Below are 27,256 nucleotides of genomic sequence, written 5' to 3' on the forward strand. Positions count from 1 at the left end.
CTGGCCCCCCCTGTGATGTCACCTGGCCCCCCCTGTGATGTCACCTGGCCAAGCCCCCCCTGTGATGTCACCTGGCCCCCCCTGTGATGTCACCTGGCCAAGCCCCCCCTGTGATGTCACCTGGCCCCCCCTGTGATGTCACCTGGCCAAGCCCCCCCTGTCCAATCACAGTGGGATCCAGCCGTACTCGATACAACAACCTTTCAGATACGTTGAGCGTTTGCTTTGGCCTGCCAGGAGTGGGCGTGGCTCAGTGCCTTCGAGGGGTTGCCACTGGCTCCATGGTGCCAGACAAGATCAGTCAAGCACAGATTCATCACATGAGGGGAGTAACGATGGTTACCATGGTGCAGCAGGAGGAGTCAGTCTGATGACGACAACACATGTATTTACAATCTTTGATTCTCATGGCTAAAAACACGTCCTCAATACTTTCTGTCTTTCTTTCGGTTCACAACAAACAGATGCAAATGTGATTAAAGCTATCTCTCTTTCCCAAAGTCTGGGTCAAAGTTTCCCCAAATGTCTTCTTTGTTTTGTAGAATAAAAGTCCCAAGTACTACAGATACCAAATAAAAGTCCTGTACTTGCTAGACTCAAGGCAGAAGAATGCTAGGTTTATAAGAAAAAAACACATTGCTTCATCAGACACGCAACTCAACTGAAGGCTTGAGGAAATCCACTTTTACTGAAAGAAGCTGTCATCTTGTAATTACAGTCTTTTCAAACAAGAAAATCTTAACTAAAAAGATACTTTTTGAGTGAGTGAAAGGTTAGGTGTATTTTCCTGTGTTCTACTACTCAGATATGAACTATAAAGATGTTTGTAGAAAAAGAGAATTCTTAGTGGTGTATCCCCCCCGGAAAGTGGTTGAGTCTCTGGGTCTTCTCTCTCAGGCACAGCGGACTGTACCACTTCCATGCGTATATAGGGGAGAGAAGGAAATCTTAACTGTTGAGAAGAGAGGTTGCAGTGTCCTATGCAGGACTAGGATGGTGTGGGGGGCAGGGGGCGGGGGGCAGGGGGCGGGGGGAAGGGGGCGGGGGGAAGGGGGCGGGGGTCAGGGGGCGGGGGGCAGGGGGCGGGGGGTTGCAGTGTGTGTGTCAGAATGCCCCTGCGTGTGCATGTGTGTGTGTCATCCCTAGGATGTGTTCATTCCTGTATTATGTACATCTCAGTGTGTGTGTGTATGTATCTCAGTGTGTATGTATCTCAGTGTGTGTATCTCAGAGTGTGTGTGGGTGTATATCTCAGTGTGTATGTGTGTGTGAATCTCAGTGTGTGTGTGTGTGTGTGTATCTCAGTGTGTGTGTGTGTATCTCAGTGTGTGTGTGTGTATCTCAGTGTGTGTGTGTGTGTGTATCTCAGTGTGTGTATATCTCAGTGTGTGTGTGTTGGGTCAGGATCACTTGAGCACGGCGGTCTTCCTGGGCGTGCTGGTCCTGCGAGCGTTCCAGAGGTGTCGAGGGATGGTGAAGGCGTCCACGCTCATGGACATGGTCCGGGCCGGGAGGCAGCTGAACTGCTTCCTGTCCGAGCTGTACTTGTAGATGGACTCCACCAAGGCGGGGCTTATGACCCGCGGGCCCACACCGGCCAATCGGACCAGCTCCTCGGCCTCGGCGCAGGAAGTGGAGGCGGGGCTTAGGGTGTACACGCCCCTGAACTGGCAGCTGGAGTCGCGGAACAGAATCAGGAAGTGGTTGGCTGAGCTCTTCTCCATTTCCTGTTGGGGGGAGGTGGGGGAGGGATTGGGGGGGTTTGGAGTGAATGAAAGCATGAAAGGTGCCTTTTAAAATAAACGTTATTGACACGCTAACTTACGAACCTCCACGATCTTGTTCTTCTGCTCCTCGTTGACCTTGCCGGCCAGACAGCAGCGAGACAGGGCGTTGTGGATGATGAACTTGTTGGACTTGAAGCTCGGCTCCTTGAAGAGTTTAGGGCCTGAGGACCACACACACACGCACACATGTACACACACACATAGACCCACACACACATTACAATTATAGAAATAAAATAATAAAATCATAAAAACTTAATCGTAAGGGTCTGAAAGCAGTTTTCCATTCTATTTCTTGTTTTCTGTCAGTTGGTCACGCACCAGTGTATTCTGGGATTGAGGCGGGCGAGGATCCATTGGAGCCGGTTTCCCAGTCCTTATCTCCGTTCTGATTGGCCAGTCTGCTCGGTGACATCAGCCGCGAGGGCGAATCAGGGCGGCTGTAGGGAGGGGGGTGGAGACAACGCAGGGTTAATCAGCCAATCACGCTTTGGTGACGCTGACATGTCTTCAGGAACTGCTGAGTCACTTCCATGATGTTCAAATATGAGCAGTTGTTGACAATAGAGAGAACTCACATTAGGATATAAAGTCAGGTGGCTGAGCGGTTAGGGAATCGGGCTAGAGATCTGAAGGTTGTCAGTTCGATTCCCTGCCATGCAAAATGACGTTGTGTCCTTGGGCAAGGCACTTCACCCTACTTGCCTCGGGGGAATGTCCCTGTACTTACTGTAAGTCGCTCTGGATAAGTGCGTCTGCTAAATGACTAAATGTAAATGTAAATGTAAAGTGTTGTTTCACATTATAACATTAAGTTTTGTTTTGTTTTACAAGCTTTTAAAAACAGTGAGTAGAGAATTGATGGCATCATGAAAGTTTGTGACTTTGAACCAGCCGCACGGGTCTCAAGCATGTGCTCGGTTTGACTCTCACGTAGCAATGTCGTGACACACACCCACACAACACCCACACACACACACACACAAGACAGAGATAGACAGACCGACAGAGAGGGCCCCAGGGGAGAATGTGACAGGGGTGTAATTAATGTTTTTAATCCGTTACGTAATTGTAAAAGGAGCAAGCAGAGTTTGTGCATGTGGGAATACTAGCATAAAGTACATCAGAAGAGACAGGAAAGGTGGACATGTGTGTGCATGTGCATGTGTGTGTGTGTCTGTGTGTGTGCATGTGTGTGTCTGTGTGTGTGGGTGTCTGTGTGCATGTTTGGGTGTGTGCCAGTGTGTGGATAGGTGTGGCTGTCAATGTGCAAGACTGAGTAATGGAATGTGACTGAAAAACATTAGGGGGAGGGAGAACAAACGAGGGGAGAGAGGGGAGTTACCTGGGTGGTTTTGGGGGAGAGTCTGTGGTGGTGGTGGGCGTGGTGGTGGTGTTGGGCGTGGTGGTGGTGGTGGGCGTGGTGGTGGTGGTGGGCGTGGTGGTGGTGTTGGGCGTGGTGGTGGGCGTGGTGGTGGTGTTGGGCGTGGTGGTGGGCGTGGTGTTGGGCTTGTCTTCAGCTGTGGCTGCCAGGTTGAGGGAGGAGTGGGAGTGAACCTTCGTCAGTTTAGAACCTAGAGGAGGAAGAGAGAGGGAAGATGGGGAGGGGGAGGAGGAGGAGGGGGGAGGAGGGAGGGGGAAGAGAGAGAGAGGGGGTAACTCAACATTACTGAGAACGCTGTGAATTCCACATCAGTCCTAGCGCACTAAATGAATAATACATAAATGACAAGAGGTCAATACATAACCCAGAGCTACACATCAATACTACAGTACCATTTAAGAAGACAACATAACTCATGGTTCTCTAAATGAAGACTACATTACCCATAGTGCTCTTGGCAGGACTGCATGACAGCTGTGACTCCTCCCTAGTCACGCTCCGGGGGCGGGGGCGGGCCTTCTTGACGGCAGCCCGCCCCTGATTGGCTGGTTTGTGCCGCAGCACCTTGTCCAGCTCGTCCATGATCCTCAGCTGGTGCCTCCTGGCGTACTCTGTCCTCGTGAAGTCGCCACGGCGACCAGGCGTGGCCGGGGGCGTGGGGGTGGGGGAGGGGCCGGAGGTGGGAGGAGGGGTGCGAGGGACAGACCCTGTCCTGTCCTCGGAGGAGGGGGGTCTGGGAAGAGGAGGGGGGGGGGGGTGGTGTTAATACTGCTCTGTTGGGGGGGTAGGTGTGTGTGAAGGTGTGTGAACACACACATCTGGTGTGTGTGTGTACCTGGTGTGTGTGTGTGTGTGTGTGTACCTGGTGAGTGTGTGTGTGTGTACCTGGTGAGTGTGTGTGTGTGTGTACCTGGTGTGTGTGTGTGTACCTGGTGAGTATGTGTGTGTGTACCTGGTGAGTATGTGTGTGTGTACCTGGTGAGTGTGTGTGTGTGTACCTGGTGAGTGTGTCCTGGTCCTGTCTCTTCCTCCTCAGCTCCTCTGCTCTCCTCTGCTGTCTCTCCAGCAGGGCTGCTCTCCTCTGGGCCATCTCCTCCTCACTGTGGTCGCCCTCCTGCTCTCTCACACACACACACCAGGTACACACACACCATACACACACACACCAGGTACACACACACCTGATCAGCATTCATCGTTCTCTAAAACCGAGCAGTCATTCACACAGTATAAGATGGAAGTCCCTCCCTCCCTCTCCCCGGGACACCCACCATGAAGAAGAACCCAACTCCTCTAGTCTCCTGCTGACTGCGTTCTCCAGTTGGTTCTCCCGTTGGTTTTCCCGTTGGTTCCGTTGGTTCTACCCTGGGTTCCTCCACCACCTCCCTGGGTTCCACCCTGGGTTCCAGCTCCTCTCCAGGTTCCACGGGTTCCCCTGCTGGTTCCGTGTGGTCGCTCATGGAGTCTATGGAGAAGATCTCCTGACCCTCTGAGTCTGTCGGCTCGTCGCTGCCCCCTCCTGGGCCCCCGAGTGACGACATGGAGACTTCCAACAGGCTGCGACGCTTCACTCCTCCTCCCTCTCCTCTCTCTCCTCCTCCTCCTCCTCCTCCCACGCTATAGGCAGCTGACAGCGACAACGTGTCGCTCTCGAAGGAGCACACGGAGCCTCCCCCTCCAGAGCTGCTCCCGGCCCCAGTCGGGGCCCTCCTGGGCTGGGTAAACTCGGCCAGGTCTCCCCCCGGCCCAGAGCCTTCCTCCAGCTCCAGCTCCAGGCTGAACTGGGTGGGCGTCTCGCTGGAGCCCGTCTCTGAGGCGGTGTCGTCGGGCACGGGGGCCGGCGGGGGGCCCGCCGTGGGGCCCTCCTCCAGGGGGGTACGAGGGCCCCCGATGCGGAAGGACGAGGAGGTCTGGAGGTGACACCGGCTGGGGGAGACGCGGCGCAGGTGGGGGAGGGTGTCCACAGTGTGCGGGGGGGTGAGGACGCGGGTGAGGGGGGGGAACTTGAGGTCGGAGGGCCGGGGGTGTGGAGGCTGGGGGGGCTGGCGTCTGGGGCTGCGGGCCACTGCGGAGGAGGGGATCTTGGTGCGAGGGGCGGGGCAGGAGGAAGACAGGGGCATTTTGGGGGAGCTGGAGGAGGGAGGGGGGGTGGGCGTGGCGGGAGGGGGAGGAGTTTTTGGAGGGGGTGGGGGGCCCGGTGGGGATGACCCAGGCTTTGCTGGTGGCCCTGGTGGGGGTCCTGGTGGGGGTCCTGGTGGGGGTCCTGGTGGGGGTGCGGGGGGGTGTCTTGGTGGGGGTCTTAGGGGGGGTCCTGGGGGGGTGGCGGGGGGCGGGTCTCTTCCCCGTCATGAGCTGCTGTTGCTGCTCTGTCAGCTTCTCCATGTCGCTCTGGAGAGACCTCAGAGCCTCGCTCAGCTTAGACACCACCTCACTGTACTCCACAAACACCCCCTCTCCTCCCCCCTGCTCCAGCCCTCCTTTCTCCTGACCCTTCTCGTTCTCTTGCTCCGCCCCTTTCCTGGTTTCCACGGAGAACGTGACCTGCTTCTCCAATCGCGGCAGGGGAGGGCGGAGATTCCCCTCCTCCTCCTTAACTTTCCCCTCCTTCTCCTCCTCCTCCTCCAGCTGCTCCTCCATGTGGGTGAGACGCTCCTCCAGGGTGAGACTGTCATCCCCTCCCCCTCCTCCCCCCTCTCCCTGCTCTCTCTTCAGCTGCAGGAAGGCTGTCTTGCCCAACCTCTGTCTGTGTCTGGTGAAGATGGCTTCTATCCTCCTCTTCTGGGCCTCCATGTTCTTCCTGCGCTCCTCCAGACGGGCCCCCAGCTCCCAGGCCTCTGTGCCCGCCTCCGGGGGTCTCACCCCTGGGCTGTCCAGCCGGCCTGGGGTCCCTGGGGTGGCGGGGTTGGTGGGGGTGCGGATGGGGGTGGTGGGGGTGGACCTCCTCTCTCTCCTCGTCTCGGCGAAGCTCGTCATCCGAGGGCCGTTGCCGTGGGGGCCGCCGTTGCCGTGGGGACCGCCATTGCCGTGGAGACCGCCATCGCTGGGGCGAGGGTTGCCGGGGCGCAGGTTGCCGGGGGCGTTCCCTGGGAGGTCGTCAGACGCCTCGGAGGAGTCCATGCTGCCGTCACGCAGGACGGAGTCATCGTCACGGGAACCGACCGACGTGCGCCGGTGCCTTTCTGCCCTCCTCCGTCTGTCGCCCTCCCCCCCCACCTCCCCCCCGACCACCCCCCCCACGGGCCTCTGCAGCAAGCCGGAGCGGCAGGGGGCGGAGCTACTGAGCTGGGCGGTGTCTTGTTCCTCAGGAGAATGCAGGAAGAAACCAGCGGGGGCGCCCTCAGGACGCAGTCGCGGCTCCCGCCTCCCTCCTCCTCCCCCCTTCCCCTTGTCCTTCCCTCCCCCTCTCAGGGGGGCATGTGCAGCCAGAGGAACCACCTCCTCGATGGCGGGAAGCTCGCCCAGCGGAGGCGATGTCACCACGGCGACCACCAGGCTGTCCGTGCTGACGGAACGTACCGGGTTGCCCATGACAACGTCCACGTCGCTGTCCAGGCCGAACGGGATGCCGAAGGTTACAGCCGAAAGAGGACGACTAGAGAGGAGAGAGGAGAGAGGAGGAGGGGAGGAGAGGAGAGGAGGAGGGGAGGAGGGGAGGAGAGGAGGAGAGGAGGAGAGGAGGAGGGGAGGAGAGGAGGAGAGGAGGAGAGGAGGAGGGGAGGAGGGGAGGAAGGGAGGAGGGGAGGGGAGGAGGGAGGAGAGGAGGGGAGGAGGGAGGAGGAGAGGATGGGAGGAGGGGAGAGGAGAGGAGGATAGGAGAGGAGGGGAGGAGGGGAGGGGAGGAGGAGGGATGGGGGAAAGTATTCAGTAAGTCTGTAAGTATTGTAATGCAAGGGAGGACAACTGTCAAGTGAAGAAACATGATCGCAATCTACCTGATCTGTTTCTTGGTCCAGTTCTGCTTTTCTGTTAGAGAAGCAAGAGCTACAGTAAGAGACCGGCCCAGTCACTCCTCCCTCCCTCCCACCCCCCTCCTCCTCCTCCTCCCTCCTCCCTCCTCCCTACTCCCTCCCTCCCTCCCTTCCACCCCCCTCCTCCCTTCCTCCCCTCCTCCCTCCCTCCCTCCCACCCCCCTCCTCCTCCTCCTCTTACCTGGTGACACAGGGGATGAAATGGGCACGAAGGGTTGTTTGAAGATGAAGGAGGGAGAGCCGCTGCAAACACACAGACATGACAGTAAAGTACCAGGAACAACACACACCTCATTTGTGAGGAGCAACCAATCATAAACACCATGAGAGGTAATACAGTTGGTCAGAACAATATTAGTGTGTGTGTGTGTATGTGTGTGTGTGTATGTGTGTGTGTGTGTATGTGTGTGTGTATGTGTGTATGTGTGTATGTGTGTGTGTGTGTGTGTGTATGTGTGTGTGTGTGTGTGTGTGTGTGTGTGTGTGTGTGTGTGTGTGTGTGTGTGTGTGTGTGTATGTATGTGTGTGTGTGTATGTGTGTGTGTGTGTGTCTTACCTGTTGCTGTTCCCACTGACTGGGCTGGTGCAGTCTAACAACCCAGAGGCATCTGAGAAACATCACATGTTACCATAACAACCACATGTTATTAGCATGTTATAATAACATGAAATCGTTCCCACATATATTATAACAGGACAACAGACACTCCTTGTTCATTGTTATCAATGTGAGAAGCAGTGTTGGACGAAAACATATGTTTTGTCAAATTGATCCTCACACAAACACACACGTACACACATACGGTATACACACACACACACACACATTCACACACACACCTGTGAGGTCTAGAGGCTGTAGGGGTTGAACGAACTCTGGTCTCTCCACTTCAAACCAGCCCAGCAGCTCAGAGATGAAGGCCATGATGTTCACCTGAGGACACACACACACCAATACTAAATACCCAAAAACCAATGCTAAATAATCCAATAAACACACACGCCAAACACACACACAAATGCCAATACGCTCATACACAGAACCAACAGGCACACACACACCTACAGACACACATACTACACACTACCCCCCACACACACACTACCCCCCCACACACACACTACCCCCCCCCCCACACACACACACTACCCCCCCACACACACACTACCCCCCCACACACACACACTACCCCCACACACACACACTACCCCCCCACACACACACTACCCCCCCACACACACTACCCCCACACACAGGTGCGTACGTGGAGGGTGGGCGGGGCGTAGAGCAGGTCCTCCACAGCCAGGGGGCAGCACCCCTGCAGAGTGCTGCAGCAGAATGTCCTGATCAGCTGCAGGTTGTACAAGCTGTCAGCCACCGACATGGTGTCCTTCAGACACACGTCTGGAACAGGGGGGGGGGGGGGGGGGGGGGGGGGGTTAGTGTGTGTTTGGTGTGTGTGGTGTGTGTGTGGTGTGTGTATGTATGTGTGGTGTGTGTGTGTGTACCCTCCAGAGGCAGCTTTCTGGGACAGTAGTAGTGCAGCACAGCAGCGATAGCGCAGCCGTTAGACAGATCCTTCACCCCAGACACCAGGGGGAAGGTGGGGGTCAGTTTGGACTGGACCTTGTCCTTCCTGTAGCGGATCTGAAGGAGGGAGGGAGGGAGGGGGGGAGGGAGGGAGGGAGAGAAAAAGACAGGGAGAACATGACAAAAAAGAGAGGGAGAACATGACAAAAGAAAGGAGGGTGAGAACACCTGTCCACAGGTTAAAAAAACAAACAACAAGATGACAACATACTGTGAAGCCAAGGTGAACCAGCCAATCAAACTGCAGAGAAAAAATGACAAAAACCAAGCACAAGACTGCAGTGTACACACACACACACCTTCTCGCACACACTCTCTATCTTCATGTCACACACACACACCTTCTCGCACACACTCTCTATCTTCATGTCACACACACACACACACACACACACACACACACACACACACACACACACGTACACACACACACACACACACACACACACACGTACACACACACACACACACACACACACACACACACACACACTCTCTATCTTCATGTCACACACACACACCTTCTCGCACACACTCTCTATCTTCATGTCACACACACACACACACACTCACACTCTCTATCTTCATGTATTCAGACATGACGGTTCACAACGTCGCAGTGTAAAATGAAGAAAGGATGATACGAGAAACGAGGCGGAGGTGAAGGAGAAAGAGTGATGTGAGACTGGCCTCTAGTGGAGGGGACACTATGTTCACATATGTTCATATAATGTCTGTTGATACTGTGAATGTTAATATATAATATATGAAGGAAAAGTTAATACAAAATAAGAATTTAAGAACGGAAGGAGAAAGGGATGAAAAGAAAGGAAGCAAAGGAAGTCCATCCAGTTCTGTGTTGGAGTGGAGACCAGCCAGGAGACACAGAGAATCATCCAGAGATTCAGCCAGGAGACAGCCAGGCAGAGAGAGAGGGAGAGAGAGAGACAGAGAGAGACAGAGAGAGAGAGAGAGAGAGAGAGGGGGAGAGAGAGAGAGAGAGAGAGAGAGAGAGAGAGAGAGAGAGAGAGAGAGAGAGAGAGAGAGAGAGAGAGAGAGAGAGAGAGAGATTATATACTTTACCACAGGCGGTTTGTTCCCCGACTCCTTCAAACAAAAAGCGATGGCATGCTGGGTGAGAGTGGCAGAGAAAGAGAGAGAGAGAGGGTGGGAAGGAGAGAGAGGGAGAAACCGAGAAAAGGAAAAAGAGAGGGAGCGAGGGAAGAATTGAGAGAGAGAGAGAGAGAGAGAGAGAGAGAGAGGGAAGGGGAGACAGGGAAGGAGGGAGAGAGAGAGGATGCACAGAGGTCAGTGCCAGCCATCGCCATGGGCACCGTCACACAGCAACACACAGTCACATGACAGAGTAGGGAGGAGAGGAAGGAGGAGGAGAGGAAGGAGGAGGAGAGGAAGGAGGGAGAAGGAGAGGGTTGAAAGAGGAGGGTCTTTACACACCATGATGCCTGTAAAGAGAGTGAACGTTTGGAGGAAGCTGTTTGGAGGATAGACATGTAAAACTGATCAGTTACCGCAACCTCATAGGGTGAAAGTTCATCTGGACATATCTCTAAGACACAGCACTAAGACACTTGGTGTGAGAGACAGAAAGACAGGGACAGAGAAGAAGAGAGAAAAGCACAGAAAAAGAGAGGGAAAGGGGTAGAGTGACACAGAGAGAGAGGGAGGGGGAGAGAGAGGGGAAGAGAGAGAGAGAGAGAGAGAGAGGCAGAGTTGAGGAGGAGGACTTACAGGGACCAGTTTCCAGTACCAGCGGTTGGGACACTGTCAGACAGAAGCGAGGGATGACAGAAAGAAGGAGAGAGAGACAGAGAAGGGGGGAAGGGAAATGTTAGTTGCTGAAGAATAGAAGCAGAAAAAATATCTGTGTGTGTGTGTGTGTGCGCGCGTGTGTGTGAGAGTGTGTGTCAGGTGGCTGAGCGGTGAGGGAATCGGGCTGGTAATCCGAAAGTTGCCAGTTCGATTCCCGGTCATGCCAACTGACGTTGTGTCCTTGGGCAAGGCACTTCACCCTACTTGCCTCGGGGGAATGTCCCTGTACTTACTGTAAGTCGCTCTGCTAAATGACTAAATGTAAATGTGTGTGCGTGCAGGTGTGTGTGTGAGTGTGTGGGTGTGTGTGTGTGTGTGTGTGTGTGTGTGTGTGTGTGTGTGAGTGTGTGTGTGTGTGCTCACCGCAGGCTGGACAGGCTGGAGGTCAGTGCAGGTCTGAGTCTTGTCATCATCATCCTCTGTGCTCTCCCTCAATCTCTGGTTCAGCTGCACACAAACACACACATATACACACCCAATGTAGCTCTAAGTAGATTGTATGTATTGTTCTAATACAATGAGTTATTGTAGAAGTGGAAGGGGTGTTCTAGAAGAGGTTGGGTGTTCTGGAATGGGAGGGTGTTCTAGAAGGTGGGGGGGGTTACCCGGTTGACCCAGAAGAGGAGGGCGTTCTCCCATGGAGCCCCGCCCCCTATCTGCTCCGCCTCCGCTGCCATCTTAACCCTGCCCACCGTCTCCATGGCAGCCAATGACATCAGCGCGTCAATCAGGGCCAGGTGAGCTCGCTGCAACCACAAGGAGGGAGAGGTTCTGTGAGCACACACACACACTCTCAAACACTCACACACTCTCACACACACACTCTCACTCACACACTCTCACACACACTCTCTCACTCTCTCACACGCACCGTCTTGATTGGCGTGTGTTGCAGGTCCTCCACGGTGACAGGCCTGTCCTGGTCGCGGGGGGCATGGCCTCTGGAGGCTAGCAGCTGCAGCAGCGTCGCATGGCCCCCCTGCACCACGCCCTGGGAGACCCCGCCTGGCCCCTGCCCCGGGCCCTGGGAGACCCCGCCTGGCCCCTGCACCACGCCCTGGGAGACCCCGCCTGGCCCCTGCCCCGGGCCCTGGGAGACCCCGCCTGGCCCCTGCACCACGCCCTGGGAGGCCCCGCGCAGGTGCAGCTGGCTGTGGGCCCTCCAGTAGAGGTCTGGGGAGAGCAGCAACACACTCACGCCAGCCTGGAGCTCCTGGCCAATCAGCACCGGCTCCCGGAGATCTGCCGGAACGTTCTCTACAAGAGAGGGGAGAGACACGCTCAGAACCACTCTCTCTCTTCTTCACTCTCTCTCTTTCTTCATCTCTCTCTCTCTCTTCACTCTCTCTCTCTTCATCTCTCTCTCTTTACTCTCTCTGTCTCTTCACTCTCTCTCTCTCTCTTCACTCTCTCTCTCTTCATCTCTCTCTCTTTACTCTCTCTGTCTCTTCACTCTCTCTCTCTCTCTTCACTCTCTCTCTTTCTTCATCCTTTTAGGAAAGACATGATCTTATCATCTGCATGAGCTGCTCAGCAAAAGTGTGTGTGTGCATGTTGCCAGGTCTTGGCTTGGAGGTCAAGGGCTTTTACATGCAACAGTTCAAGTATACACTACACACTGTGAAAGTGTCACACACAGACTCGCTTCTATCAGTGACCCATATTCCTCTCAGTCTTGACTGCTCAAGCAGTCAGGAAATAATATGAGCTGAATATCCCTCTATCCCTCTCTATATCCCTCCCTATATCCCTCTCTATATCCCTCTCTATATCCCTCTCTATATCCCTCTCTATATCCCTCTCTATATCCCTCCCTATATCCCTCTCTATATTCCTCACTATATCCCTCTCTATATCCCTCCCTATATCCCTCTCTATATCCCTCTCTATATTCCTCACTATATCCCTCTCTATATCCCTCTCTATATCCCTCTCTATATCACTCTTTAACTATCATTCATGGGAATAGGGCTAGTAATCTGAAGGTTACCAGTTCGATCCAAACCCCAAACCCAGTTTAACTTTCTCCATTCACTCTACAGATAGAATGCTCGGAGCTGTTGTCGTCAAGGGAACGGCGTAAGAGACTTCAGCCATTCCATCCCAGTAAAGACAGAATGAGACAGAATGAGACTAGACTGCAGAGTAGGGCCTGGCTAACCCGCTTAGCACAGCGCTAATCTAATGCCAGTTATGGCTTGTCAAGCTAACGAGGCTAGCTCAGCATGACATCTTATTTACATTTACATTTATTCATTTAGCAGACGCTTTTATCCAAAGCGACTTCCAAGAGAGAGCTTTACAAAAAGTGCATAGGTCAATGATCATAAACAACAAGATAGCCCCAAAACATTGCAGGTAGCCAATACATGAAGCATACATTGTGAAAAGCAAATAAGTGCCAATGGGAAGAAACATAAGAGCATGTAAGATAACATAACAAAGCTTTCCCTTACACATTGTAACCAAACACTGCAAAATGACCAAAACGTAATTCTGAAATAAGGTTGATGTTAGTGAGAGACCCTGTCTTGAAGACCTACCACGATGACCTCTTCCTGACCTCTGAGCTGGCTGCCACTCAGGTCATCAACTTGAGACAGGACAGATGAAGGGAGGAAGGATAGAGAGAGGGAAGAACGGAGGCAGGGTCTCTTGAGGCTAGAGAGAGAGTCAACCAGCTGTTTGTCTCACTCTCATCCTTTATTGATTCCTCAAGTCATTTAACAGTCAATGTCAACGCCTCAACACTTAAGGAATGAGTATCAGTATCAGAGCCAGTAAGAATATTTGTTAAACTCGGAACTATTTCCCTCTAGAAAGACGTATTCCTATTCAGAAAGTAGAAATCGCCAAGCACGGGACCGTATCATTCTATTGCGCGTGCAGCACATGCTAAGGTAGGCTACAACAGCACGCGCTCCCGGGAGATGTTATCTATCCAGGGATAACTGACGTGTTTGCAGTTTGAAGTCAGTCCTTCGCTGTTCCGTCTGTCCGTCAACCATTAAAATTAAATGAGGGGGCGTGTTCCGGTACCGATAACCAAGAGGATCGCTATTGAAACGTACCTTCCTCCTCCCCCCTTTTCACCTCCCCATCTTTGAAATTCTCAAATGAGAAATACCTGAGATCGAGATAGAGAGAAAAAAATGATGTAGCTATACGCTCTACTTAGGGAAACTGCATCCTGTTTAACATTTTACTTCTCTTAGCTTTTTATTTTTCATTTGTGCGGCACCATCGCTGTGTCACCTTCACAGGCTGCGATGCTCATGAGCGCGCGCACACACACACACACACACACTCTGCGTGTGCGCATGCAGAGGTTTACACACACACTGCGTGTGCGCATGCAGAGGTTTGGACCGGGACTGGACCAGTGAGAGTGCGTAACAATGCTGATCAGTCTAAAACCGTCACCATGGAGTCTGTCTCCTGTGTTTTAACGGCAACCGACCACCCTTTACACGCTGACACATTCGACTACTGTATCAACCCTTCTCCACGGAACCGTCACTCCAAATCCATATGAAACATGTATATTTTGGGTTTGATGACGTGTGCCGACAGAGAATGAGAGGCTGCAGATTATTCGTCATGATGTCATCAATTAACGATCATCCAGTTCCGACAGTAGAACAAAGTAAACCATCTCACGGATTCACGGCGATATATTGATCTAGTCCACTGTGTTCAATAAGCGCCACACCCGAGCAGCCGCGCGCACGTTCGGCCTAGGCGCTATTCTCTGCTCCCTTCACACGCCGGCGAAATCGTTACAGAATGATTTCAAAAGCGTGTCTCGCGGGGCCTATAGCTCACCTGCAGACCCGTAGGACTTTGCCAGCAGCCATCGGACACTCGCGCACACCTTGGCTCGGTTGAAGTCGTACTGGTCCAAAGGTTTTATCTCCGGTACCGTGAACGTCTTCTTCATCGCATTAGCATCCACCATCTCCCTGCCTGTCCTCTCCGGAGGCTACAGGAGGATGGGAGGGGACGAGGAGTGACAATTGCTACAAAAAAGACGCCTTCTAAAGCGGAGAAAATAAATAGTACAACATTCAAAATGTCACGGTTGCATTGCTGAACTGAGTAGGCGGTTTACGCGACAAAGCTCCTGGATTTTAGGCGTTCCGTTATCGATAGCACATCATTTTCATCCATGACTGGCAAACTGATGTTATATTTAGCTAAGACCGTCATTGACAGTAACATATGATGTATACTCTATTTCAATCTATCTTCTTCCAATCCATCGTATTGTCCATAACGGTGCATGCAGTAAGCCGCAAGCGTTTCCGTTCAGCCGGGGCGTGTAGCGCGCACCGTTGCCTGCAGCCTCAGCACCGCCGCTGCTTCTCATTGACCGAATTTGTTTCAAGCTTTGAGGATGTCAATCAAATGCCCAGCGACCAATGGCTGACGAGAGCGAGACGGGAGTCCCAGACATGGGCGGGCTTTGGAGTTTGACACGGGGAATTCTCTCCTCCTTCCTCCTCGCAAATGCGAAAATTATTTAAATTTTTATAAACTATTAGTATTTTTATATGCAATACAAGATGAGCGAAAATATTCAAAAGTATTATAATGATTGTTAAAAACAACTTTTTAAACAATTGTTAAAAGAAAGAATACTGTAGTTGTTGTATAGCTAAGAATGTTGTGAAAATAGAGTCAGGTGGTTGAGCGGTTAGGGAATCGGGCTAGTAATCAGAAGGTAGCCGGTTAGATTCCCAGCCGTGCAAATTATGTTTTGTCCTTGGGTAAGGCACTTTACCTTACTTGCCTCGGGGGGAATGTCCCTGTACTACTGTAAGTCGCTCTGGATAAGAGCGTCTGCTAAATGTAAAATAATAAAAATACTGGATTTTTCTGATCTGGTAAAAAAAAAAAGGCAGTTCTGAGAGAGAGGGGAAAGGGAGAGAGTCGGAGAGAGAGCAAGGGAGAGGGAGGCAGAGAGAGCAAGGGAGAAGGAGGGATGGTGTAACTTACCATGAATGTAGTAGAACCAGTCTGCACTTACAGAAACTGATTGTGTGTGTGTGTGGATGTGGGTGTGTAAGTGTTTGGGTGTGTGTGTGTAAGTGTCACAGCCAGGTGATCTCTCAACTGATGTGGCTCCTCCCTCTTTCTAGAACACAAGTACTAGAACACAAGTTCTAGAAAACAACACTCTCTCACACACACAGACGAGACAACAAACCAAGTGCATGGTGAGTAAACGTGTGTGTTCTGTTCAGGAAGTGAAAGCCGTCAGTGTGTTGTGAGAAACTGCGTGTGGTATTGAACTGTTGTTGTTCTTCAACTGAACCTTGTTCTACTTTTGTAGCAGATCCACACCTGACTAACCGAGAGGAAGAGAGACTGGGAAAGAGGAAGAGAGAGAAGAAGTGAGGAAGAGAGAGAGAAGGAGGAAGAGTAAGAAAGAGGAGTGAGGGAGCTCGTGGTTATGGGTGGGGGCACCTCTAAGGGGGGGGGGACCTCTAAGGGAATCACATTGGGGGGGAGGAAGAAAGAAGAGCCGGTCCCGAGCACCACCTGGAACAGCCTCAAGGGGGCGCTGTCCCTTCAGAAACCCCACCAGAAGAAGAAGAGGAACAGCACACTTCTGGACAAACTTCACCTGGAGCCCTTCAAGAAGGAGGGGCCTAGCCAGAAGAGGTTCTCATTGGCCGGGGACGGGAAGGGCCCCCTGTCAATCAAGAAGCTGTCGTTGAACACCTCTAAGAAGGAGTCAAAGTCATGGAGAAACCTGGGGAGGAAACAGAAGAAGAAAGAGAAGAAGAAGAAGAAAGAGAAGAAGAAGAAGGAGAAGGGAGGAAAGGGAGTGTTTGACAGCGTCCTGAACTATTCTCCTCCCAGACAGAGGTTCTCTCTGGTCGAGGTGCTCGCCTGACCTAGCGACTGTCCAAATGATGCGTTACCGTGACTATGAAGACCTGGCACCAGATATTGTGGAATGTATCGAGTCACGGAACATTGTTTATTGTCAGAACAGTAGCTGTCAATAAAGTTGATTCAAAGTATATTCGTCAAGTAAATCATATAATCAACAATACATGAACAATTGATAGCATTTACACAGTCAAACTAATATTTAAAAAATTACAGTGGGTGTGTGTACGTATGCTTGTGGGTGTGTGAGAGTGTGTGTGCGTGGATGTGAGTGTGTGTGCATGCATGTGTGTGGGTGTGTGTCAGCTCTCTGTAGAGTCCAGTTGCTCCTGTGAGGCTTCCAGAATGAGAGAAGTTCCATTGAGCTTGTCCTCCTCCTTCTCCTCCTCCCTCTCCCTCTTATAGGTCTACAGAGAGGAGAGGAGGTGAGGAGAGGAAGAGAGAGGCAAGGAGGATAGATCGAGGAAACATTAAAGAGAAGGGGAATGAGAAGAGAGAATGTTAGTATCATGCAAAGGAAGGAAGAGAAAGAGAGGAGAACTCAGACGTGACTAAGCGATCGTCGAACACAGGAGACAGAAAAAAATTATCAGTGGTATTTATTCCTTTTAGGCAATATTTTCTGCAACAATATATTTCTTTTGTAAAAAAAAAAAAGTATAAAAAAACATTTACAAAAAAGTTCAACAGTAACCATTGATAAAAGGCAAAATGCTATTTACAATTCTGGCTAAAAAGTTTTTATATGATCTGAACTGGTCTATATAACTAGTCTTGTTTTGAGTATTTGCAAATAACCAGCCCAAAAGCAAATACTTATTTAAGATTTGAAGTATTTGAAAACATAAAATCAAAAACAGCGTTTGATCCAGGTATTCTCGAACACCATGATAAATCATATTTCTTAAAAATCTGAAAATTAAGATAATCTACAGTTAGCTAGATACAATTACAATACCCCTTAAGTTGCTGAATATCAATATTCACTTTTAGAATCCTGTAGATTTAGCCACTAGTGGAAGAATTTGTAACTAAAGTTTGTGTGTGTGTTGTGTACAGATGTGTGTGTAGGTGTGTGTGCAGGCATATTTAGCAAATATATTATTTATTATTTTCTTTGCTAAAATACTCCCCATATCAGTGTTGCCGTGGGGATGCACAGTCAGTGACAGGACGAGTACATATAAATGATGAGTGTGGGTACAGTGTAAAAACTCTCACACATTTCTCCATGTAAGAATTAATGACTGATTTCATCAGGCCTCTGAGTCAATAAGTGTGTCTGTGTACATGACATGTGTCTCTGTGTGTGTGCGTCTGTGTGTGTGCGTCTGTGTGTGTGCGTCTGTGTGTGTGCGTCTGTGTGTGTGCGTCTGTGTGTGTGCGTCTGTGTGTGTGCGTCTGTGTGTGTGTGCGTCTGTGTGTGTGCGTCTGTGTGTGTGCGTCTGTGTGTGTGCGTCTGTGTGTGTCCACCATGCCAGAGAAGCTAGTCAGAGGAAACAAGGCAAACAGCACAACATGTTCCAACCACACACACACACACACACTCTCTAATCTCAGGCACCAGAGAGAGGAGCAGTAATAAACACATAAGGGCTCCATGTTCAGACCAGACACACCGGAGGTGAGTTAGATTTACTTCTAATCGACACATCTGAGGCCTGTTCCTTTGGTTTACGATCGCTGCGAGACGCAAATCAAGCATACCCCAAGTGTTAGCGCAGCTAAAGTCTCTAACCCGTCACAGCCTGCCGTCGTGGACACAGCTATAGCATCAAGTGTCAGGTTGGGTCAGTGGTTGGTTGCCATGGTGAAGGCACTGGATGTTGCCCCCCTCCCCCCACCCCACCCCATGTCGTCTATCCATTTAGCTTCCTCAAGTTGCCGTGGTGACCACCACGCCCCCCTCCCTCCGATAACCCCCCCCCCCTACTCTCCCCCGCCCGACCGGCCAAGCTCGCTGCCGTTGACGCCTTTGTAGCCCCCGTCGCCGTTGTTGTGACGATGGTTGCCGTGGGAGGAGTCCGACAGTACCTCGTGCTCCAGGGTGTCGAAGCGGACGGCGGACTCCAGCTGGTCGCCAGGGCGACGGCACAGGCAGCACAGGATCTTGCGGAAGGTTCTGAGCATGTCTTTGTCCCTGAAGGAGTAGATGATGGGGTTCACCAGGGAGTTGCACTCGGCCAGGACCAGGCTGTACTTCTCGTAGCGCAGCACCTGGCAGGAGTCACAGCCCAGCCCGTCCAGCAGGAGGACCACCAGCCCTGGGGTCCAGCACACCACGAAGCATCCTGGAGGAGGGAGAGGAGGAGGGAGAGAGAGCAAGAGGAGAGGAGGAGACGGGAGGAGGGAGAGAGAGCAAGAGGAGAGGAGGAGGAGGGAATGGTGAGAGAGGAAGGAAGGAAGGGAGGGGAGGGAGGGAGAAGAAGAGGAAAGGCACAAAGAAAGGGAGGGAGGAAAAGAGAGCAGGAAGGAGGTTTGAAGGAGTTGAAGAGAGGAAAGAGTGGGGATAGGAGAGAGAGGGAGGGAGAGATTGTAACTGTGCTGTAACACACACGCACACATTTCAGTGTGTGGTTTGGGGTTGGTCTTTTGGATCAGATTTCATTATGATAATACCTAATTACACAATGTAACAGCTCAGGAATTCTCTCTCACACACACACACACACAAAACATGGATTTTCATGCACACAAATTCATGCGAAACAAGGATACAGAAAGAATGTGCAAGGACAGTAAAACAACCGCACACACTCGGACACACAGGAGAGGAGAGAGAGGAGAGGAGGGAGAGGAGAGAGAGGAGAGGAGAGGAGGGAGAGGAGAGAGAGAAGAGGAGGGAGGAGGGAGAGGGGAGGGGAGGAGGGAGAGGAGAGAGAGAAGAGGAGGGAGGAGGGAGAGGAAAGAGAGAAGAGGAGGGAGAGGGGAGGGGAGGAGGGAGGAGACAGTAGAGAGGAGAGGAGAGGAGGGAGAAGGGAGGGAGAGGGGAGGAGACAGTAGAGAGGAGAGTGTTTTCGTATGGTGGCGGTTTAACTATGCAGCTCCGTCTGTCTGGACATGCTCAGAGTTTCCAAACACACACACACACACACGGGAACACACTAACACAAACACTATAGGATTTAGGTTAGCCCGCTCAGAAACTGTTGACAGGAGCAGTACTAAGAATTTAAATGTAGCTGTACTTACTTGAACTTGAACACACACACACACACACACTTTCTAGGAAGACACAATCGCTAAACACATACACATTGTGGCATGCAAATAGTTTCTGTTTTGTGCTTGTGCATAAGTGTGTGTGTGTGTGTGTGAGGAAGAGATAAAGTGGGAAACATTTAACATTCCTGAACTTGAGGAATTTAATCAGAAACTAAAACATGGGAGGATGGGAAGAAGGGTGAAGAGAGGAAAGAGAGGAGGGAAAGAGAGGTGGAGGAAGAGAGGAGAGAAGGAGGAGAGGAGGGAAGGTGGAGAGGAGAGGGAGGAGGAGGAGGGAAGGAGGAGAGGAGAGAAGGAGGAGAGGAGAGAAGGAGGAGAGGAAAGAAGGAGGAGTGGAGGGAAGGGAAGGAGGAGAGGGAGGAGGAGGAGGGAAGGAGGAGAGGAGGGAAGGAGGAGAGGAGAGGGAGGAGGACGAGGGAAGGAGAGGTGGGGGAGGAGAAGAGGGAAGGAGGAGAGGAGAGAGAGGAGGAGAGGTGGGGGAGGGGTGGAGGAGGAGAGGAGAAAGGAGAAGGAGGAAGACAGGAGGGCAGGAGAAAGGGGGAGGAGAGAGGAGATGGGGGAGGAGGAGAGAGAAGGAGGGGGAGGAGCAAGAGGAGAGCAAAGGAAGAGGAGAAGGGAAAAGGAAAGGAGTAGAGAGGATAGGATAACAGAGGGAAAGATTGATCACGTCAACAGAACATCAACAGCTAAGAGAGGAAATATCAGGGAAGGGAAAGGGGGGAGGGGAGGGAAGGAGGGGGGAGGGGAGGCAGGGGGAGGGAAGGAGGGGGGTAAGGGGAACCAGAGTGTCTGGTTGAACGAGTCAAGACAAGCAAGAGAATGTTTGCAGTGAATGAGAGTGTGTGTGTGTGTGTGTGTTTACCATGCTGTTTGGATAAAGAGCACCTGCCGAATGACTAAAATGTAAATGTGAAGTGCTAATTCCTGAATGTGTGTTAATGTGTATTTATGTCTGTGTGTTTCTGTCTATGTGTGTGTGTGTGTGTATGCTTGTGTATGTGTGATCGTGCATGTTTACAAGTGTATGTTTATGCGTGGGTGTGTTTACGTGTGTGTGGGTTCCCACATACACACACCTCCCACCCCCCCCCCCACCCAGGATCATGGACACGGTCTCCACCCCCCCCCCCCCCCCCCCACCCAGGATCATGGACACGGTCGTCCCCCCCCCTCACCCAGGATCATGGACACGGTCTCCACCCCCGTCCCGTCACCCAGGATCATGGACACGGTCTCCACCACCCCCCCCCCCTCACCCAGGATCATGGACACGGTCTCCACCACCCCCCCCCCCCCCACCCAGGATCATGGACACGGTCTCCCCCCCCCCTCACCCAGGATCATGGACACGGTCTCCACCCCCCCCCCGTCCCGTCACCCAGGATCATGGACATGGTCTCCACCACCCCCCCCCCCCCTCACCCAGGATCATGGACACGGTCTCCACCACCCCCCCCCCCTCACCCAGGATCATGGACACGGTCTCCCCCCCCCCTCACCCAGGATCATGGACACGGTCTCCCCCCCCCTCACCCAGGATCATGGACACGGTCTCCCCCCCCCCCCTCACCCAGGATCATGGACACGGTCTTCATCAGGTTCACCACTGTCTCCTTGTGCCGGGCCTGCGTGGTGTGCTGGCTCATCCTCTGGCTCTTCCTCCGCACGTACACGAAGATCCTCGTGTACACGGCCAGCATGACGGAGAACGTCAGCAGGTTCAGCAGCGCCCAGAACACCAGGTAGCTGCGGCTGTAGAGTGGAGCCATGGTGGAGCAGTTGGGCAGGTCGCACATGCAGTGCCAGCCCATGGTGGGCACCAGGCCCATGACGATGGCCAGGGCCCAGATCCCTGCGATCAGGAGGCCCACCCGCCGGTTGGTCATCTTGCTGTGCAGCTGCATGGTGAAGATGGTCTGGTGGCGCTCCACGGCAATGGCCAGGAGGTTGACCACGGAGGCGGTCAGGCTGGTGTCGATCAGGCCCTGCCGGATGAACCACTGGGTGGGCGACAGCTTGATGGTCCAGGGGCCGGTGTGGAACATGAGGTGGAGGTAGGAGATGCCTGGAGATGGGGGGTGTACTGCATCAGTTCTGTACCAATACTACATCAGTATTGTATTAATACTAATACTGAATCAGTACTGTACTAATACTATACTAAGACTGCATCAGTACTGTACTAATACTGCATCAGTACTGTACTAATACTGAATAAATACTGTACTAATGCTATACTAATACTGCATCAATACTGTACTGATACTACAATACAGCTTACGTACCAGCTTTATATTGTCTTGCTACTAGTTAGCTATCCAGCCTTTTATCCTCCAAGCAGCTGGCCAGGTTTCCCAGCAGGTAGTACTACAGTAACACTACAGTACTCCTACAGTACTACAGTAACACTACAGTAATCCTGCAGTACTACAGTACTCCTACAGTGCTCCTGCAGTACTCCTGCAGTACTACAGTGCTCCTACAGTACTCCTACAGTGCTCCTGCAGTACTCCTGCAGTACTCCTACAGTACTCCTGCAGTGCTTCTGCAGTACTCCTGCAGTACTCCTGCAGTACTCCTACAGTGCTCCTGCAGTACTCCTGCAGTACTCGTACAGTACTCCTGCAGTGCTTCTGCAGTACTCCTGCAGTACTCCTGCAGTACTCCTACAGTGCTCCTGCAGTACTCCTGCAGTACTCCTGCAGTACTCCTGCAGTACTCCTGCAGTACTACAGTACTCCTGCAGTACTCCTACAGTACTCCTACAGTACTACAGTAACACTACAGTAATCCTGCAGTACTACAGTACTCCTACAGTGCTCCTGCAGTACTCCTGCAGTACTACAGTGCTCCTACAGTACTCCTGCAGTACTCCTACAGTACTCCTGCAGTACTCCTACAGTACTCCTGCAGTACTCCTGCAGTACTCCTGCAGTACTCCTACAGTACTCCTACAGTACTCCTACAGTACTCCTGCAGTACTCCTACAGTACTCCTACAGTACTCCTGCAGTACTCCTGCAGTACTCCTACAGTACTCCTACAGTACTCCTACAGTACTCCTACAGTACTCCTGCAGTACTCCTGCAGTACCTACCAGAGAACAGGTCAGCGGCGGCCAGGTTTCCCAGCAGGTAGTAGATGGGGTAGTGGAAGCGGCGGTTGATGAAGATGGCCGTCATGACGAGGATGTTGGAGAGGATGACGATGACACAGACCGTCAGGCCGAGGCCCACCACCATGTAGTCACGGCGACGCCAGTGGTCGCTGATGATCTTCCCGCTCTCGTTGTAGAAAAACTTCACAGTTTCGTTTTCGTAGCACCTGTGGGCGTCGGCCATCGTCTGGGTGGGCGGGACGGTGGCAGCCATCTGGCCAATGAGATCGGAGCCGGGGGAGTGGGCGGGACTTCAGAGCAATGGGCCAATGGGGTTGGCTGAATGCTTGAGAGGGAAGGGGCGTATGAGAGGGACGGGGTTAGAGCTACATGCAGACTTTCCCTATTGGTGGGTTGTGTATGGACATGCCAACAGATGTTTGATTGACATGTCTCTCCTCCAAAGGTGCAGATCTGTGTGTGATAGATCAATAACAATATTTTAGACAAGAGCTGCACAATCTCAGACCATAACAGACACACAAAATACAAATAATTAAAACCATTCAAGCTCTCGAAAAAGCTTTTAGGAAAGAAACAAAGAGCTAGCTGTAATAGTCTTCAGTCTCAAGTTTGTGTGTGTGTGTGTATGTGTGTGTACAAATCATCCACAGCCTTGACACCCACACACCCACACACACCCACACACCCACAAACACCCACACCCCCCTCTCCTTCAGCTACAGAAACAGTGAGGCAGTTCTCTACTGTACAGACACACCTCAGAATTACACAATCCCCCGTGTAACCCAATCTCTATCTCAACACACACACGCACCCAAACATGCAAACACATCCCTACTGACCCAGTCTCCGACAGAGAGGGAGTGTGAGCGACGGAACTGGAGGGAGGGAAACAGAGAAAGAGTTGAACTAACTCTGACTAAAGATCAGGAATGTAGAGGGAGTGTTTGTGGTGGTTGTGTGTGTGTGTGTGGTTGAGTGTGTACGTGTGTGGTGGTTGAGTGTGTGTAACGTGTATTCCTGCACACGTGTTCTATACTGTGTGTGTCTTAGGGTCTCTTACAGTGTGTGTGTTGAAGTTTCCTATAGTGTGTGTGTGTGTGTGTGTGTGTGTGTGTGTATGTGTGTGTGTGTATGGGTGTGTGTGTTCAGGAACTGAAACATCCAGCTGTCTGAACTCACAAACTCCTCCCACGAACCCAGCTAAACCCCTCCCACACTGAGCTGTCATTGGGTCCTCTGGTCAACTCATGCCAGCTCAATACTGGAACTGAAACACTGCCTCTCTCTCTCCTCAGTTCTCATGTCTCTCTCCCCTCTCTCTCCTCAGTTCTCATGTCTCTCTCCCCTCTCTCTCCCCTCCCCCCCTCACCTCTTCCCCATACCTCTCAGTTCTCATGTCTCTCTCCCCTCTCTCTCCCCTCCCCCCTCACCTCTTCCCCATACCTCTCTCAGTTCTCATGTCTCTCTCCCCTCTCTCTCCCCTCCCCCCTCACCTCTTCCCCATACCTCTCTCAGTTCTCATGTCTCTCTCCCCTCTCTCTCCCCTCCCCCCTCACCTCTTCCCCATACCTCTCTCAGTTTTCATGTCTCTTCAAAAAGAAACAGGACCCACAGTTACACACACACGCCTCTGCAGGAGACGTGACAGTGGCATCAGTGCTTCTTAGGTGCCTCTCTCTCCTCTCTCTCCCCTCAGTTCTCATGTGTCTCTCCCCTCTCTCTTAAGTTCCTCTCTCCCCTCAGTTCTCATGTCTCTCTCCCCTCTCTGTTAGGTGCCTCTCTCTCCCCTCAGTTCTCATGTCTCTCTCCCCTCTCTGTTAGGTGCCTCTCTCTCCCTTCAGTTCTCATGTCTCTCTCCCCTCTCTCTTAGGTGCCTCTCTCTCCCTTCAGTTCTCATGTCTCTCTACCCTCTCTGTTAGGTGCCTCTCTCTCCCCTCTCTCTCCCTTCAGTTCTCATGTCTCTCTCCCCTCTCTCTTAGGTGCCTCTCTCTCCCTTCAGTTCTCATGTCTCTCTCCCCTCTCTATTAGGTGCCTCTCTCTCCCCTCTCTCTCCCTTCAGTTCTCATGTCTCTCTCCCCTCTCTGTTAGGTGCCTCTCTCTCCCCTCTCTCTCCCTTCAGTTCTCATGTCTCTCTCCCCTCTCTCTCCCTTCAGTTCTCATGTCTCTCTCCCCTGTCTCTCTTAGGTGCCTCTAACTCACTTCCTCCATCAGACCACACAGGATGTCTGTGTGTCTGATGACACCAGAAATTTATAAAGCAGTTCCATCAGATGTTCTGAATCTGACGTGGACGTCTACCATGATACCATGACGACCCCTCTGCCTCTGACACACACACGCTAACAAACAAGCATGTGTGTGTGTGAACTGGTTCAGGAAACAGCAGTTTGAATCCTAACCTGTTATTACGAGAGAAGACACACCCGCTGTGAGAGATCTCTCTCCTCCCTCTCTCTCCTTCCCCTCTCTCCTTCCCCTCTCTCCTTCCCCTCTCCTCTCTCATGACCTGTTAGAATTACCCCATAAGTACTACAAACCGTGTGAGTATGTGTGTATGTATGTGTGGGGGTGTAGGGAAGTGTGTGGGGGTGTCTTAATTGGCGTTGTTTTAATGTGTGCCGATAACACGGCCCTTATAAACAAGACAAGCCGGGTGACTGTGTGTGCACGCATGTGTAATTGTATGGTGACGGTGAGCCTTCCGCGGCGGGAGGCGGATATGAGACTGGTGCCAATTTACATTTACATTTAGTCATTTAGCAGACGCTCTTATCCAGAGCGACTTTCAGTGAGTATCAGAATCAGAATGGGATTTATTTGCCATGAAAGTTTGCACAGACAAGGAATTTGCTTTGGCAGGAAGGTGCATACAATAAACATATACCTAAAATTTAAATATGTGGACTATCTATACTAAGGGTACATAAACTAGCAGTACTAAGTGGGATTAGAATAGAATTAAATATACAATAAAATAAAATATAAGTTGCCAAGAAGGGACATTCCCCCGCGACCTGAGTACAGGGACATTCCCCCGCGACCTGACTCAATTTAGAAGCTATTCTACTCATACAGACACACTCACACAAGCCTACGTTTACCAATGTAAATGACCCACGTTCACTTGTGATAGACCGAGAAGGCGACCACAGGCAGATGCTGAAAACGACAACAAGCGCAGCCTGCATGTTTTTCCGAGAAACGAAAAGTCGTTTGGAACACCTAGAACACCTTTTGTCACACACACACACACACACACACACACACACACACACACACACACACACACACACACACACACACACACCACACACACACACACACCCACACAGTTCAACTCGAAAAGCACGATATGACTATTTCACCCCACCTCTATGAGTTGGAAAAAAGAGACTCTGACCTATGCAAATGACTATTTCACTATCTCCTCCGGTCAAGTTGAGGCGCGTGCTTGAACACCAGGCCGTGGGTACAGGCCTTGGTGAGTGTGTTACGTACGCGTGAACGTGTAGAATCCCACCGGTGATTGGCAGGACACCGACAAAACACTCCTGTTGCGCACAAACGCTCGGTAGAGTAGGTATCGGTCTAATGTAAATTGTCCACTGTCTCCCGTCCCACCGAACTAGGAGCGCTTCATCTGTCCTTGTGTCTAACTGGGGAGTGTTATTAATAAAGTTGCACCAAGCTGAAAAGCTCATGTTTTGCATGTTGACACATGAAGCGCGCTCTCTTCCTTTTAGGCACTCCACAACTGCCACTGCACGCGAGCCAACCCGCATCACCCACACACGCGCGCGCTTACCCATACTCGCGCCTCCTCGGAATAAGTTCGGAAAAAGGCGAAGGAGTGAGAGGTGAAAAGATTCGCAATAACCTCGCCTTTTGATTCGCACAAGGGAAAAATAAAGATCTTTATTTCTCCAAAAGTATTTTAGAAACAAGTTGATTAAATACAACAAGTTACGGATATGGATGTTACCGCCCATGTTGGCAGTCGCAGAGCTTTACCTTTCACAAACTGCACTGAAAAAGTTTGGCTTTGTTAGAAAGCTAACTATTCAACATGTATCTTACCGTGTTCCCCTTCCAGTCACTCCACCATGTAAAACCTCCAGGTTCAAAACTAGTCCTCTCTCTTAAATACAAAGTTGGACGAAAATCACGTTCCTTTCTCCAGTTTCGAGTGACTTTGGTCGTTGGAGAGTTTACCTGTCCGTAACGAGCTCTCTAACCGGGGAGGGTGGGGGTAGGAACGAAGGGCGCGGCTGACTCGGTGACATCCAACAAACAATAGGAACATCGGTGTGTTCTGTTCAACCTGGGCGGCCGAGTTCCCGCCCCCAAGGCCTCCCCTGGTTGGACGTGCGCACCACAGGATCCAATAGGCAGAGTCGGTTTGGTGATTGACAAGGTAGGTGCAAGTGTGGACTGAAGACTTCCGTCT

At 51.8% G+C, this 27,256-nt stretch overlaps 2 protein-coding genes across 2 annotated transcripts; both read right to left on the bottom strand.

The window, feature by feature from the left end:
• Window positions 1-1,406: 1,406 nt before the first annotated feature.
• On the bottom strand, window positions 1,407-14,518 carry LOC136964987 (calmodulin-regulated spectrin-associated protein 3). Its single transcript, XM_067258964.1, is given in 20 exon segments — window positions 1,407-1,727; window positions 1,830-1,948; window positions 2,109-2,255; window positions 3,290-3,361; window positions 3,615-3,904; window positions 4,170-4,285; window positions 4,443-5,309; window positions 5,311-6,763; window positions 7,104-7,134; window positions 7,321-7,382; window positions 7,696-7,747; window positions 7,980-8,073; window positions 8,405-8,544; window positions 8,649-8,787; window positions 9,814-9,861; window positions 10,480-10,512; window positions 10,924-11,007; window positions 11,166-11,306; window positions 11,432-11,817; window positions 14,386-14,518. Coding segments are annotated over 20 exon segments (4,728 nt in total).
• A 1,990-nt stretch (window positions 14,519-16,508) lies between these two features.
• lpar2b (lysophosphatidic acid receptor 2b) lies at window positions 16,509-27,073 on the bottom strand. Its single transcript, XM_067259094.1, has 5 exons — window positions 26,887-27,073; window positions 22,783-23,256; window positions 21,257-21,751; window positions 18,496-18,752; window positions 16,509-16,868 (listed from the first exon to the last, which is right to left on the bottom strand). The coding sequence occupies exons 2-5, from the start codon at window positions 23,054-23,056 to the stop codon at window positions 16,764-16,766; spliced, it is 1,131 nt and encodes a 376-aa protein (XP_067115195.1). The 5' UTR covers window positions 23,057-23,256; window positions 26,887-27,073; the 3' UTR covers window positions 16,509-16,763.
• Window positions 27,074-27,256: the final 183 nt, after the last annotated feature.

This window comes from Osmerus mordax, chromosome 21 (genome assembly GCF_038355195.1).
Source record: "Osmerus mordax isolate fOsmMor3 chromosome 21, fOsmMor3.pri, whole genome shotgun sequence".
Classification (NCBI taxonomy): domain Eukaryota; kingdom Metazoa; phylum Chordata; class Actinopteri; order Osmeriformes; family Osmeridae; genus Osmerus; species Osmerus mordax.